The sequence below is a fragment of the Larus michahellis genome, chromosome 1 (genome assembly GCF_964199755.1).
Source record: "Larus michahellis chromosome 1, bLarMic1.1, whole genome shotgun sequence".
Lineage (NCBI taxonomy): Eukaryota > Metazoa > Chordata > Aves > Charadriiformes > Laridae > Larus > Larus michahellis.
Window position 1 is genome coordinate 119,651,765 of NC_133896.1, and position 14,503 is coordinate 119,666,267.

Below are 14,503 nucleotides of genomic sequence, written 5' to 3' on the forward strand. Positions count from 1 at the left end.
GCTCTTGCACTTGCAGTGAAAGTAACTCTTTCACTTTAAAGGGACCAGCTATAATTTTGAACTATAGTTATCTCAGCTATCATCTGTTCCACGTGTATTTTAGGCCTGAGTTCCAAGCATAAGAAGTTGTTTCTTCCTACACATCTTAGAGCTGAGACAAATTCAGCATCGGCTCTCTTTCCGCTGTTGGTTTATGTCCAATAGAGGAGCCCTTAGTTTGCAAACTCTAGGAATTCTTTTGCATGGGAACCTCATGCTGGTATTTTGGCAAGGCTGAGAGCTCGGCTCTCTCCTTTTCGCCTTGGAGGGTTATGAAAAATAGTCCTGATGTTTAACTGTAAAGTTCTCTTCTCCATAGGCAAGGCTTTACACAGGCTTTCATGTAAATAAAATCCTGGCTCCTTCATGCTAGAGCAGCAGCTGCGTACATTCAGGGCATTTTTCACAACAACCTTACCAAGAAAATGGGCAGTCTTGCGTATTCTTGTTACCCTTAACAGCCCTGGGCAGTGGCACTTGTGCAGCTGACTATGTCAGTATGCCAATCCTTCTGAAAACTTGCTGAGTTTATTTTTCAGCCACACCAGCAACTGACTATAAAGCGAGCATTAAGGGAGCTGTTGTATGGCAGCCTTATTTAGGCATAAGATAGTTCCAGACTTGATTTAGCCTTCCCCTCCCTTCTGGCTGTGAAATAGAGCAGCACTGGCAAGAGTAATAAAAGAATTACTTATTGAAGTGGCTTGAATTTCAAGTGCAGTTCTTTCAAGCTACTCCCAGAGACACAAGCGGTTTACTTTCCAAGAAGAATCTTGACAGGGGGCTTCGGCTGAAAGATTCCAGCACTCCGTATCATGCTAGCTAGCGCTGCTCAGCATTTATTTTTAAGGCCTTTAGAATGAGATGTGGTTCACTACTGCCCGGCTGCCATTTTGAGAGCGTAGAGACTCTTAAATAAAAGAGTGAGGATGAAATGGATGGATGTAACAAAAATGAACGTAGGCAGGGACCACAGACCTGCTACCATAATTGATTATTTCAATACTCCTTTTTTTACACTCAAATAGTGGTTAAGGCACACAATTAAGAAAGAGTACACAGAGCTGCAACAATTACAGATGATGCTTTCCTGAAGTTACCAGCTCCCTGCGACAGGCTCACAGTCAGGCTCCCTCATGCACTGTGCTGGGTGCAGGTGTTGAGATGGTGAGGTGACCTGCAGCCTCTCTGAGGTATCAGGTGTGCCCAATGCTGGCCACAGCTGGCTCCCACAGACCCACCCCAGGGCACAGCTGAGCCCCTCAGCCAAGGCAGCAGCACCTTGGGGAAAGCCTGTGTAAGAAAGCCAAAAACGCTGACCAGGGGCGAGGGGGAAAAGTGTGAGAATCAGCCCTGCAAGCACAGAGGTGAGAGGAGGAACTCCAGGCTCCTGAGCACAGATCCCTGGAGAGACCACCCTGGAGCGGGTTGTCCCCCTGCAGCTCATGGAGCGGACCATACTGGAACTCCACACTGCAGCTGTGGAGGCCTCAGGCCAAAGCGGGTGGACTTGTGCCTTGGTGGCAGCTGCAGCCTGGGACAGGTTCTCCCCATGGAAGACCATGGCTTGTAACCTATATCGAGGATCCCTGTGCTGAAGCAGCTCACGAAGGGCTGTACCCTGGGGGAAGGGAGGACAGGAAGCGTGCACAGGCAGGAGCTGTCGCAGACTGACCACAGCCTCCATACCCCACACCAGAGGGAGAGGAGGTGGGAGCAAAGGACCACAGCTGAGCCTGGGAAAAGGGGAAGGGCACAGGAAGGTGATTTAGTTTTTTTTCTTCCTCACCCTCCAACTCTGTTTTTAATCAGTAATTTTCCACATGTTGAATCTGTTTTGCCTGAGACAGTAATTAGTTAAGTCACATCCCCATGTTTATCTCAGCCCTTGAGCTTTTTCTACGTGTTTTCCACCTCTGTCCTGGTGAGGAAGGGTCAGCTAGCAGCCAGCCAAGGGCAGGCCACCACCCCTACACACTGTCACCCTACAAACACACCTGCATGTTCACACATTAGGAACAGCCATGTCACGCCAAGTACAAATAAAATGGCAGTCAACATTTTAAACAGCAAATACATTTATTGAAGTGGTTGAAGTTCTGCACTCCATTGGACACCATCGTTCATAACTTAAAGGCAACAGAGCAAAAAACATTGTGACAGGCTCCAACTGGAATATTAAAAAACTCACATAATCATGTCACTTAACAAGTACAGTTAAATTGTTCAATCATTTTGGTCTTCATCCCAGTCTTTCTTTCCTGATGGAGGTTTAGGGCCACCAGCTGGTTTTGCCATAATGATCTTGAAGATAACAGAGAAGTAGAAAAAAAACAAGGTCAGAATCAGACTCTTACCCCACTCTTACTTACAGCCATATGATGCTGAATGTCGACATTCACTAAATTCATGCAGTTTCCCTACTCTGAACCTAAGCCAGTCAATATTATTATCCATCTAATCGAGATATTGACAAATTAGTTACTTTTTTCCTTGAAAGTGGCAGAAGCTAAGACCTGTTATACAAAAAAGAGGGCTTCTACCTCATTTCTGCATGCAAATTAAGACTTTGGTTAGTCTACAGAAAGTGAGTGCTTAAACAGGCTAACGAATGACGGGTTTACAGGACGCACACTACAGAAAGCAGAAGAATTATCAGAACTATTGTTCTGAATTATTGAGTCTAAACATCACACTTTGAAATCAGAAAGTCCACTAGTCCTACCCTGTTAAAAGCTCATTTTCTGCACTTGCTTTAGTGACAAGTAAGGTAAAACTAAAACCGCGCTTGCCATTCCTTCAATGAAAATTCCGTTTCAGGAGTAAAATTCATTTGCAAAGGCACAACTACAAAACGCAGCATCAGCACAGGTTAAGACAACAGCGTTATGTGTCCTCAAGAGAAATACCGCCGGCCATGTGCTTGTCAATACGCTCATGCATGAACTCACACACAGATACCTCTCTGCTAGAGAAACAGAGCTTACTGCACACTATTTTTCAGGCTCATCTTTCCAGTCATCCTTATCCCAATGTCCTTGTTGTTTAGGGACTTTTGGACCGCCTGCTGTTTTTGCCATAATAATCTACAGAAATTTTACACGCAAATACATTTTTGCCCAAGTTCCACAAAACAGAGTAAGTTAAGACTTTTATCATGAAGATTATAACCTCCATTTTTCCTAGACATTGGATTTTCATATAAAAACAATATATGAGAGGTGGTTTCTCACATTAAATCTTGTTCCTACTAAAGTTAGGATAACTTTCTGGATATTAACTGTCAAGTCTTAAAAAGAGAGACGCATTAATAGCGCTCCTACGGAAGCGGCAACATTACAACATTCCAAATTACAAGCTCTTGAACAAACTACTTCCTGGCTTTCAGAAATAACCACGTTTTTAAGTACCATATTTTTGCGTCTTGCATTCCCAGATGATTCACATATTTTGCATTAGTGTTCTGGACACTGAGTTAAAGGTTTCAGTTCACCCGCTAAATTATTTGTAAGCTTACCTGATCTACCCGTAGGACGGTGACTGCTGCATTTGTAGCTAGCTTGATACCCCAGGATTTTCCAAGGTATGTGTCTAATACACCAGCTTCCAACATATCCTTCACAGCAGCAGCTTCAGCCTATCGGACAGGGGGAAAAAAGCATCATTCAAAACTTTCTCAGGCTTCTACCTAGCAAGTTAATTGGATTTTCGAGGTTACAGGTTTAGAACAAGTTATCATTTTTCTGATCTCATCTTCTCGCTTCAGAAAACCTTCATGCCTAATCCATTACCAGGAAGACACGTTAAGTAATTACTAAAGACTTATTATCCATCACATTAGTTTAGTATCTCACTTTACCTCCTACATGAGGCCACTATACTACATTGAATTTAACTGCTTGCTGATGAAAAAAAAATAAGCAGCCCACTTCCATATTAGAATTCTAAGTTATTCTTCTAGACTGTGCAACATGGAGCTTCAGTGATTTAAGTTAATCTATAAACACTTCATACTGATAGAAGTACTTTTAAATATAACCCTGTGCTGCAGAGCACCAAGTAATGCGAGAGATTATTTACCTCAATATCAAATCCGACATTTTTATTCCCTTCCTGATGCACAGCATAAAGTTTGGAGATGACCTCGTTAGCCTTTACTCCAGAGTTTTCTGCCAGTGCCCGAGGAATGGCTTCAAACGCCTCAGCAAACTTCTTGATGGCATATTGGTCAAGCCCAGGACAAGTCTAAAGTGAAGTTGAAAACCACGTCAGCATTTCAAAAACTGTAAGATAGGGAGGCATTTCCCCCCACTTTTTTTAGTGATTTATATACATTAATACACATACATATTTTGGCATAACATGATATATATATATTTTTGTAAGTCACACATATATTGAAGTACGTGTACGTATGTGTTTGTGCATGAAAGCCCGTTTGCTGTACCTCTCCATAAGATGTGATCTGCTTGGCTAATTCAATCTCTGTTGCACCACCTCCAGGAACAAGACGTTTATCCTGTGAACAGACCATCCCAAAACACAAACTTTTACTTAAAGCATCATATCAACTTTCACTTTTTATAACTTATATGCTCTATCAAGAACGCAACAGAACTTTAACCCACACAGACTTTAATTAAGAATCCTCTTCAGAACAAACATGAGTTTTAAGAGAAATTTACCAGAATTTATTCTTTCCAAATGTCTTTGAAGAAAAATACCTGGTTTTGTTAACAAGCAAAATAATAATGCAGTGTGGTTTGTGTCTGGGTTTTTTCAGTCGTTTTTTGTTGGTGTGGTCTTTTTTAAAATAAGTAATTTCAACTTTTGCCTAACTAATAATAGAATTCCTAGATTTTCTCAGCTTTTCCATTGACTTGCTGGGAAATATGCAGGAAACCAATCTACTGTACATTAAGTTTAATACGTCAAGAGGTATCACAAGGTGCTGGGTTTTTTTTTTTGTATTTTTGGGGGTTTTTTTTGTTGTTGTTTGGGGTTTTGTTGTTTTGGTTTTTTTTTTTCCAAAATTAAGCATTTTGTATATCCTTTAGCAAATCAGCATTCCCTTAAGAACTCACAGTTAAGAACTCACTTTAAACAGAAAATTAATCATCCTAAATCCTATGTCAGGACCACTCCTGGAAACAATCATAAAAGCATAAAAGCATAGTCTATGGCTGTTTCTGTACTCTAAATCAACGTGCATGTCTTGGTATGTACAGGACATAAGGCGTCAAACAGAAGTTTAACATTTTTTGCATGCCACCTTCCAAGTAAACAGACAAGCATTTCCTTTTGTATTAAAGAAAAAAAAAAAAGAGGAAAAAACAATATTCGAGTCCACAAAAGCTGCTCAGAAAAAGCTCCGAAGAACTGAGTTCTTCCATCTATGAACTGCATCTATAGCACATCAAGGAAGCAATTCCTTGTCTCCAGTGAACTAGAAATTTAGTCTGTGACCAGTCAGTTCTTCCTGATCCTCAGCAACAAACAAAGATATCTAGCTTTTCTTCTGTGCCTGGTTTCCAAAGAACAGTACAAAACCTTCAGGGAAACTGTCAAAAGCGAGCTTACTGCCATTAGAAAGTGGTAAAACTAATCTATGTTCAAGAGGTCACTCACTACTGGAAAACTGAGTGCAGTACATGCTGAGCACCATCTTTTATGTACACTGCATTCACAAGGATATCGGCATCAACCTTCTCTACACAGCCCTCTATGTCTCAGCATTACACAGCTTTCTCTACACCTAAGCTGATAATATAAATACCTGCTACAGCCTTTGTAGCTAATGAGCACAAAGTAAACACAAGTCTTGCGTCGAACTGATCCACAGCTCAGTTTTGGTAACTGAAGTATTCTGGTTACTTACCCTTGTGAGTACTTTGAAAGTATTTACACCATCATCCACTGCTCTCTCTATGTCATCCATCAGATTGTCTGTAGATCCACGAATGAGTATAGTAGAAATGGCACCATCCTCCTTTTCTGTTCAGACAGACATGTGCATGACTGAATTAAGTTTCTTAGATGTAAAACACATACGAACACCGTACTTCTAGAACAGCGGCATTAGGAGTTCTACAGAACATACATACCATGCTTAAACACAACAACTTGCGTATCCCCAACCTCTGATAAATATACACTATCACAGTGACCCATTTCTTCTAGAGTAGGGGGAGTCTGGAAAGAAAAACAAAGAGTTAAGAGGTGAACCTGCTCATCAGTACTCTCCCTTCTGCTCCTCATTTGAAAAGTCCTTACCAGTCTGGGTAGGGCTGTTGCACCAACGGTTTTGCACAGTCTTCTCAGATCCCACTTTGAGTTCAACCTTTAGAAACAAAACCAGTCTTTCTAATAACGTTTGCTCTGGAAACTTGTTAACACATGCAAGTAAGTATTCTCTTAACTTGTCAGCATTTTGTAAACTAATGACATCTATCAAAATTTACTGCATCAAGTTATAAAATCCACTGTTCTGGTTTTTTTCCAGTTATAGTTATCTATTTCCAGGGATTCTATGCAAAGACCAGTAGTTTAAACACATGGAAATTACCAAACTTCATCTTCTAGTGCATAAAACTCCAATTGCTCTGTACAACACCTCTATAATAATCCTTTGTTATGCAAAAGGTGGGAGTACCATGCTCCGTTTCCAGAAGTTCAAAGTAAAGTTAAGCACTCAAAAAAGGACCACTTATTTGCGTGAGAGCTGCTGCTAGTAATCTGACTTTATGTTGTGCAGAATATATTTCAAGGATGTATAAACATGCTTTCCTTATAGATAAAAATATTTAAGGCTCCCAGATAAGTATTAAGAATTAGTTCTTCCATCCATCAATACACTAGTGATGCACGGAGGTGTATCTCGTCATTGCTGAAGCATCACATGAGGACTGTGACAAGGAGAAACCATTATGGTAAAGTCTTACGTGCCTTTGAGCCCACATCCCTCTACTAGATCCACAAATTTTTATATTCTTGAATTCAGCTGTGCTACAAAGGCACTTAAACCAGAGTAACAGTACCATATTCACAAGTTACTCCTCGATTAGCTGTCATACAGAGGTGAAATACTATCAAGAAAGAGAAGCTATGAAAAAAACAAATTGCAGCTCAGGTCTTGATCCACTAGAAAAACTAAACAGTCTGCAATATTTTGTTTCTAATTTGTTTGAGAGGGAAGAGACAATATGGGAAGTACATTTCATAAATCTTGTAAATCAAATGTTTTCATGCTTTTCTAGTACTTACCTGACTAACATAAGATTGTATTTGTTGGCATAATGAAGTGCCATGTCTGCCACTTTGCCACCTGTTACTACTACGTTTGCACCACTATCAGCAATAGCTTTGACTTGCAAATCCATTAGATTTTCTTCTCCCTTACTGAAATTCATCAGCTCTTCAGCATTCTTTATAAGTACGGTGCCCTAGTAAGACACATACACTGTTATCAATTCAGTGCTAACTACATGTCTAAAAGGTTTTGACAAACCATTTTGTCTCCCAACTTATGCATAAACATCAAGTCATCCTGTTTTATAATACTGCTACCCTTCCCAGGAAATGGGGTAAAACAAATCAAAAAAAGGGTAACTCTGATATTCCTAGACAACCTTGACATTCAAATATTCTAGCATGTAGTTTTGCTCAAATAACCCAACAAAACTAACAAAAACTTCCCAACCCCAAAAACCCTGTAAAGCAAAGTTAGGTTCAGATGTTTTCTATGAACTTTTTTAAACTAATGAACTCAATATTAACAAAAATATCTTAATCACCAAGTGTCAAAAATATTTATAGTTAAGTCTAAAAATAAGAGCATATCAGCATAAATAGATATCTGACTTATTTTGAGCTTCTACATACCTTCGTTTCAGTTATCATACCATCAAAAGGGCAGGAATACACAGCTATTTTTGCATCTTTGACAGAAGTAACATCTCCTTCAGTTTCTTTTTTAAAAACCATGCCATGCAGTACTGAGGAAGCAGAGATACCAGCACCCTGAAAGGAAAGAAACAGGATGGGGGCACATCGTATTATTGATCATTTACTGTCAGAAAGCTGCACTAACCCTTATGAAAGGTGGTACTTACACTGATTTGAATGTAGCAACCTAAGTTTTCATTGCAGCACAAGAAATAAGACTTAAGCTGATTTAGCAACACTGAACATTGTATTACAGGTTCCCATTTTAAGACTGGTTGGTGGCCTGTGACATTCATCTTCCGTGCTCAACTTGTTACATATTTATTAGCAGGAAAAAACCACAGGAGGAAATTCATAGTAGATACAAGCTTGTTCCAATCCTACATACCATACTGACGTTTAAAGTCCCATTGACAGAAAGAGCACAAGATTTGACGGCTACATTTCCACCAGCCTGCATCTTAGCCTAATCTTGTGACTGCTTCTACAACAAACATGCAATCAACATCCCTGTGTATAATTAAGTTAATGCATCTGATTTAGTGTAAACTTTCAATATTAATGATTTTTGTTTCTGAAAGCTGCTACTGGGCACTAAACAATGAACATAAAGACCAATTTCCAAAACTTATTATGCATACTACAACACAACAGAGATATCAGAATAGAAAAGGCACTTTCAATCTTCAAAGATCTAAAAATTAACTTTCATTAAACTGTTTACCTTAATAATACCGTAAAGCTAGCTACTCCCAACTTACCACAATTTTGCACACTCTGATATTATCAACGTTGAAATGACCAGAATCGGGAAGAATAGAAACTGTTCAGGAAACAGGAAAAAAAAAAAAAAGGACGAATTTGTGTTGCTTAATGAATAAAGTAGAACAATGACACCATAAATAATGCCTGCAGTTTTTCTGAAGTACTAAAATTCAATGTTTTGAAATGCCAGCCTAAATTTAAAGCAATTATAATCTACTAATACCCTGCATCAAGAGAAACAGAGATTTTATTTTTACAATGCAGTAATCGGAAAGCAACATCTATTCCGGCTGCTTAGTTAAATTAAGTCCGAATAGCCATTTACATATGTACATTGAAGTGGGAAGTCTGACTCAGAATATTTTCAGAAAACACCTAAAATAGACATGAAAGTTTTTTCTAAGAAAATCTAAAGGAAGAAAGCAACAACTCAATACAACTACAGTCTTGCTTCCATTGTTCTGTGGCTGAGACTAATAACAGCTTATCTGAAGCGTAATACATCTTTCTAACAATAAAAAATGAGGAAGATGGGTTTCTGCTTTAAAAAGACTAGAAGTCTATTTCTACAAACATTTAGCAGGAAACACAGACCTTTCCTGAGCCACAATGCCAGTGACGAGTTCAACAAGAGAAAGAGGGTTATACCCATTTCAGAGGCTAAATCATTGTATTAAATTAAATTTGATAAACTAACCATACCTTTTATCTTACATAAAGACTTTACTAATGATCATAAGCAAACTTACTCAGTTTTTCAGAGGCATGCACAAATCTGTTCGTGTCCACTTACCACAGGCCTGAGCGATAAGCTTTGCCAAAAACTGTTCATTGCCATATTGTTTGCTCATCACTGAAGTGTGCAACAAAGATGCCACTTCTTCAACATCTCGAAGATTCTTTGCAGAACAGCACACCAAGTCTGGAAGAATTTCTAGGGCTTTCTTGCAAGCCTTTTCATATCCTTCAATCACCTGTGCAGCAAGCAATAAATATTCACTACACCACTTCACTATACATTCACACTGCTTATATCTCCTTTTCTAAGGGCCATAAAACATTAACAAATGCAAAAGCTCGTAAGGGACGCAAGCAATCACAAGCAGCAAAACATAATACTGTTCTTCAAACATCTCTAAGAAATTATTTCAGAAGGAAGCAGACGATTCACAATATTATGATCCAAAACCACTGACCAATGGCAACCTGAATTCAAGCCACGTGAATTGTAATAACAATATAACTTGCCTCTGAGACTGATAACCCCATCCTCAAAAGGTCTTCTGCTAACTCCAGAAGAACTCCAGCAAAAACAAGGACAAAGTTTGTTCCATCTCCGACTTCTTGCTCTTGCATGTGGGAAGCCATCACAAGCATTTTTGCTGCAGGATGCTGGACCTTTACAAGAAGTGACACATCTTAGTTACTGACATCCCACATAAGAGTACAGCTTCAGGTTTGTCTGTGCATCCAGTATAAGGCCTCTTATTTCAAATTGTATCTGAAGATACTAAGAATGCACAAAACACAAAAAAAAGCAGCATAAATTATTTCAATTGGCTAACTTCCCTAATAAGCAAAAGTACAAACATATATGAAAAAAAAAAAAATTAGAAAGCTGAGCATTCTCCCTACAACATGTATTAGACGACATCCTTGACACCGGTTCTGTGCTTTTTTACAGGATGCAGTGGCTTCACAGTCAAGCTCTGCAAGAGGAAAACAGCTGGAAGTTTAGATCTTCAAGCTGAATTCATATGTGCAACACACAAAGTAGATGTCTAAATTACAGTTTAATTGTAGACTTTTTTCTGCTTGAGACTGCACTGCTTTCCCTTTCTTTCAAAGGAATGCTGTATTTTTGAATATAATTAGAGCAGCTGCCATTGTATCCCAGAAAGTAACATGCAAGACTCATTCGGTTAATTAACTAGTCTGCAGATTATTTTTAAGAACAGAACTGAGACTTCCACAGTTATTCTACTTATACCGAACCACAATGCATTAAGTAAGGAAATACTTAATACTGATACGATTTCTATCAGTAAGTATACAATTCAGTAAAATATTATTTGCATTGTGATACAAATATGAATTTGACAGCAAGAGAAAAAGTTAGGACAGGTCAGTCTTTACACACGTTTACTGTATTCACAGGAGGATGCTGCTACATCCTCTGCTTCTTAAATCCAATTAACATATTCTAAGCAGACAGGAGAACATGGCAACACTGAAATATTAATACAACACCTATTACATTCAGAGTTTTCCAAACACTGTATTGTCCAGACATATCCTCTTCTAATTCTACACTGGTTTTGGCAGAAAAAAAGCAGGTAATTGCTAAGCATCTTCTGCAACTACTTAGTGCTGCTTTACAAGAGTTCTGTTCCTCACTGTGGATATAACCCATTGACTTCAAATCCAGTGAAAAATGTGATTTACAAAATGACATATGTAAATCATCTGGCAGGGTGACATGTATTTCCTAATTAACATTCAGAACCACAGCAGCCCATGAACAGAAACACTAGTTCACAACTGACATCTTCCGAAGAAAGAAAACTTACTTCCAGCTCTCTCAAGATAGTAGCAGCATCATTTGTAACAAAAAGTTTCTCCAGATGATTGATAACCATTTTGTTCATTCCTAATGGGAAGAAAAAAAAAAACATCCATTAGGCAAACAGAATTTTGTACACAGACACTGTTTCGTAACTTTCACGTATGTTTTTACACAGTAAAATGTTAGACCAACTAATAATTTAAGACCCTAAAAGATTTTTGTGAAGTAACACTTCGGAGTGTGTTACATTAACGAGAAATTGGTAATTTCTGAAGAAGCAGTTCTCTCTTCAGATTTATTAGTACATCACTTGATTGATACTGAAGAACACCTTTTGTTTTGGTATATCTGGTCAGAGATAGTATGGTTATGTTCATTATGACTGTCTATCACGTTACTGATTTTCCTTTAGTTTTTGTAGATCGTCCATATAGCAGCAGTAAGACAGCAAAGAGGACACACTAACCAGTTCAAAAATCTGGCAAAGGCAAGTACACTGGGCATAACTTAAGAGCTAATCAAACACAGTCTGATCTGTAGAGCCACAAAGACTACATTTATGAGTTCTAGAACAAGCCCAATGTGTTTCCTCAAGAAACAAACAACTGTTTGTTTGTCAAGGTAGGTTTAGCCTTCAAACATAACATTTGCTCAAAAACACTATAATAATTTTAGGATTTACATACCATTTGGTCCGTAAGCTGTACGGGTGGTTTGAGCAAGTTCTTTGCATGCCTGGATGTTCCTATAGACAGCTTCTTCTAGTCCTGAATAATGCTAAAAATAAAAATGTTCTGTTCAGAATTAGGCTTTCTAACAAAAAGAGGGATGAACTAGTAATTTCTCCTTAAAGCAGCAATAATCTACTGAGTCCATGAAAGTTTTGAGTTAATTTAAGATTTGGTATTTCCCTTAAAGTTTAAATGGAAACCAAACGTTACCCAAAGACAATGAGAGAAGAACTACTGTGTACTCCTTCTCAACTAGGCAGCTCAGTAGGCACTGTAAGTTTCTGAACAGAAAATTTGAACAGTAACTCTATTTTCAATACAGTTTGCATCTCTGAAGTCTTCCAAAAAATTGAGTGGCATGCCAAAGGGAAGCAGAAAATAACAAATACTGGATTGTAGGGGGGCAAGGGTTCTGTAAACATGCATTTTTGTACGTAATTCTTTACTCACAGCTCTGTATTCCAGAAAAAAAAAAACTGATTTAACTCAGTTCTATGTTCAAACATGTATGGTTTGAAAATGAAGCAGAATAATTCATAAAATATTTGTGTCGGAGAAGCCAATCAGCCTGGCTTCAGTGTGGAAGCCTCAAGAAAAGGAGGGATTCCCAGAAAGGGCCTTAAGAAAGAGCAGGGTACAACGTACTGTGCGGTCCATAAAAGAAGGGAGAAAGGTACTTTCTAATAACGTTTACTCTCTAAATACAAAATAAACATCTCAGAATGGCATCCTTGTGCCTCCTTGTTTTATAAAAGATATCTCTTGCTACTCTGGCCTTGAATTCTTTTATTACAGAAGCAGCACGTAAGCCACTCTGCTTCCCTGCTCTCCCTCTGCCCTTGACATATGCCATTCTCTGCCTCCAACGATGATCCTGAAAAGAAAAACAGAGAGCTTTTGGAGTTGCTAACTTCACTTTGCTTTCTATCCAGCAGAAATTTTCGTCTTTTATTTTCCCCTGCAATAAAAAAAAAAAAAACACAAAAAAAACCCCAAACAAACCCTTGCTTGCTTTCTGTCCACCCTTTCAAAGACAGCTTCTGGCTTTATCAGGCACAGTCCTTGACTACTATCAAAATCTACACTACGTTAGTGTTAAACACGATTAAAACGGATTTAAGGAGAGGGAATACATGGGAGGATATCACGTTATTCTGCAATACTGGCAATGGTATTTTTCTTATGGGCACAGAAAAGGACTCGGGGGGGGGGGGGGATATCTCTGAAGAACTAAATCTATAAAACCCGGTGTAATTTTGCAGAACCACCGCCTACAAAACCTCTGCACACCTCACGCCTTCCCGCCGCCTTTTTTTTTTTTCCGCGGCGAAGGCCCGAGCCCGCCGCCAACAGCTCGGATCCCACCATCCCGGCCCACTACTGCCGGGCCAGGCCGGGCCCGGCCGGCTGCCGCCCCCGTCGAGCGACGGGAACCCACCGAGGCTCCCTGAGGCGGCGAGAAGGGATGGCGGCCCCGGCCGAGCTTTCTCGAAGGCCGCGTGCGCCAGGCGCCGCCCGGCAGATTCCCCGCCCCCCTCCCCCCCCGCCACGGCCGCCGAGGGGACCGAAGCCGGGGGGATAGCCGGTCCCCTCGGCGGCCGTGGCGGGGGAGGAGGGGGGTGCGAAGGGCCTCCCCCCACCCCGCCCCGCGGGACTCTCACCTTCGCCCCTTCCTTGAGCATCTGGGCGAAGCCCGGGGCCTTGGGAACGTGCAGCGCCATCTTCCCTCCGCTCCTACCAGACAGCGCCGGGGACGACGGGAGAGATAGGGCGCGCAGGCGCGGTGAGGCGGCCGGGGAGGGAGGATGGCGGGGCGGAGGGAGGCGTTTGGCGGCCTCAAGCACTGACGCGCGGGGGTGGGTCGGGGCCGAGGCCTGGTTCCTGCTTTTCCTCAGAACCGGCGGCGGGTGGCGCTCGGGCTTCGGCTTTCAGCCCAGCGGAGCACTCGCTTCGAAAGGTTTCCTGAAAGCCGGGTGGCGTGAAGTGCCGTCTCGCCGGACATCTTTGCTCGCCTCACAGTGCCGGGTGAGCCCGCCAGAGGCTTGACCAGCCGACGGCCTGACCGCCGGGGAACGGGCTCTGGGCTTCTTCGAGGAGAGAATGAAGATCAATTAGGACGGGTAGCATTTAGACACTGCCAACTTTGAGGGATGGCTGGCGTGTCCGGCAGCCGTGTGTTTTGCTGTGGGTGAATGAAATCAAAGCCAGTGGTTCATCTCACTTTTGAGGTACTGGAGTACCGTGTCCAGCTTTGGAGTCCTCAGCACAAAGAAGGACATGGACCTGTTGGAATGGGTCCAGAGGAGGCCACAAAGATGATGAGAGGGCTGGAGCACCTCTGCTATGAAGACAGGCTGAGAGAGTTGGGGTTGTTCAGCCTGGAGAAGAGAAGGCTCCAGGGAGACCTTATAGTGGCCTTCCAGTACCTGAAGGGAGCTACAGGAGAGATGGGGAGGGA

The 14,503-nt window shown here is 40.9% G+C and overlaps 2 protein-coding genes across 4 annotated transcripts in view; one reads left to right on the forward strand and one right to left on the reverse strand.

The window, feature by feature from the left end:
• Positions 1 to 2,099: 2,099 nt before the first annotated feature.
• Positions 2,100 to 13,841, reverse strand: CCT8 (chaperonin containing TCP1 subunit 8). 2 transcript variants are annotated; one of them, XM_074600410.1, is made up of 16 exons: positions 13,707 to 13,841; positions 12,001 to 12,091; positions 11,319 to 11,398; positions 9,997 to 10,146; positions 9,542 to 9,722; positions 8,745 to 8,806; positions 7,921 to 8,058; positions 7,303 to 7,481; positions 6,313 to 6,379; positions 6,144 to 6,231; positions 5,918 to 6,033; positions 4,487 to 4,558; positions 4,120 to 4,284; positions 3,557 to 3,676; positions 3,027 to 3,125; positions 2,100 to 2,343 (listed from the first exon to the last, which is right to left on the reverse strand). In XM_074600410.1, the coding sequence occupies exons 1-15, from the start codon at positions 13,764 to 13,766 to the stop codon at positions 3,033 to 3,035; spliced, it is 1,662 nt and encodes a 553-aa protein (XP_074456511.1). In that variant the 5' UTR covers positions 13,767 to 13,841; the 3' UTR covers positions 2,100 to 2,343; positions 3,027 to 3,032. The 2 variants fall into 2 exon arrangements, with proteins under 2 accessions (XP_074456511.1, XP_074456503.1); XM_074600402.1 differs by lacking the exon at positions 3,027 to 3,125.
• The window catches only part of MAP3K7CL (MAP3K7 C-terminal like), a 51,719-nt gene continuing 50,823 nt past the window's right edge, over positions 13,608 to 14,503 (forward strand). The window contains exon 1 of one of the 2 annotated variants that reach the window (XM_074600459.1): positions 13,608 to 13,828. The gene's annotated coding sequence lies outside the window, so the exon portion shown is untranslated. The remainder of the gene's footprint in view (positions 13,829 to 14,503) is intronic. The other variant, XM_074600432.1, reaches the window with a different exon arrangement.

Bases quoted from the DNA above. Each gene is read 5' to 3' on its own strand.
- CCT8 (XM_074600410.1), bottom strand. From the start codon at position 13,766: ATGGCGCTGCACGTTCCCAAGGCCCCGGGCTTCGCCCAGATGCTCAAG. The intron at 10,147-11,318 runs GTAAGTTTTCTT...CTTCTTGTAAAG, and splicing joins CTATCTTGAGAGAGCTGGAA to GTCCAGCATCCTGCAGCAAA. The intron at 4,559-5,917 runs GTAAGTAACCAG...GTCTGTTCACAG, and splicing joins CTTTCAAAGTACTCACAAGG to GATAAACGTCTTGTTCCTGG.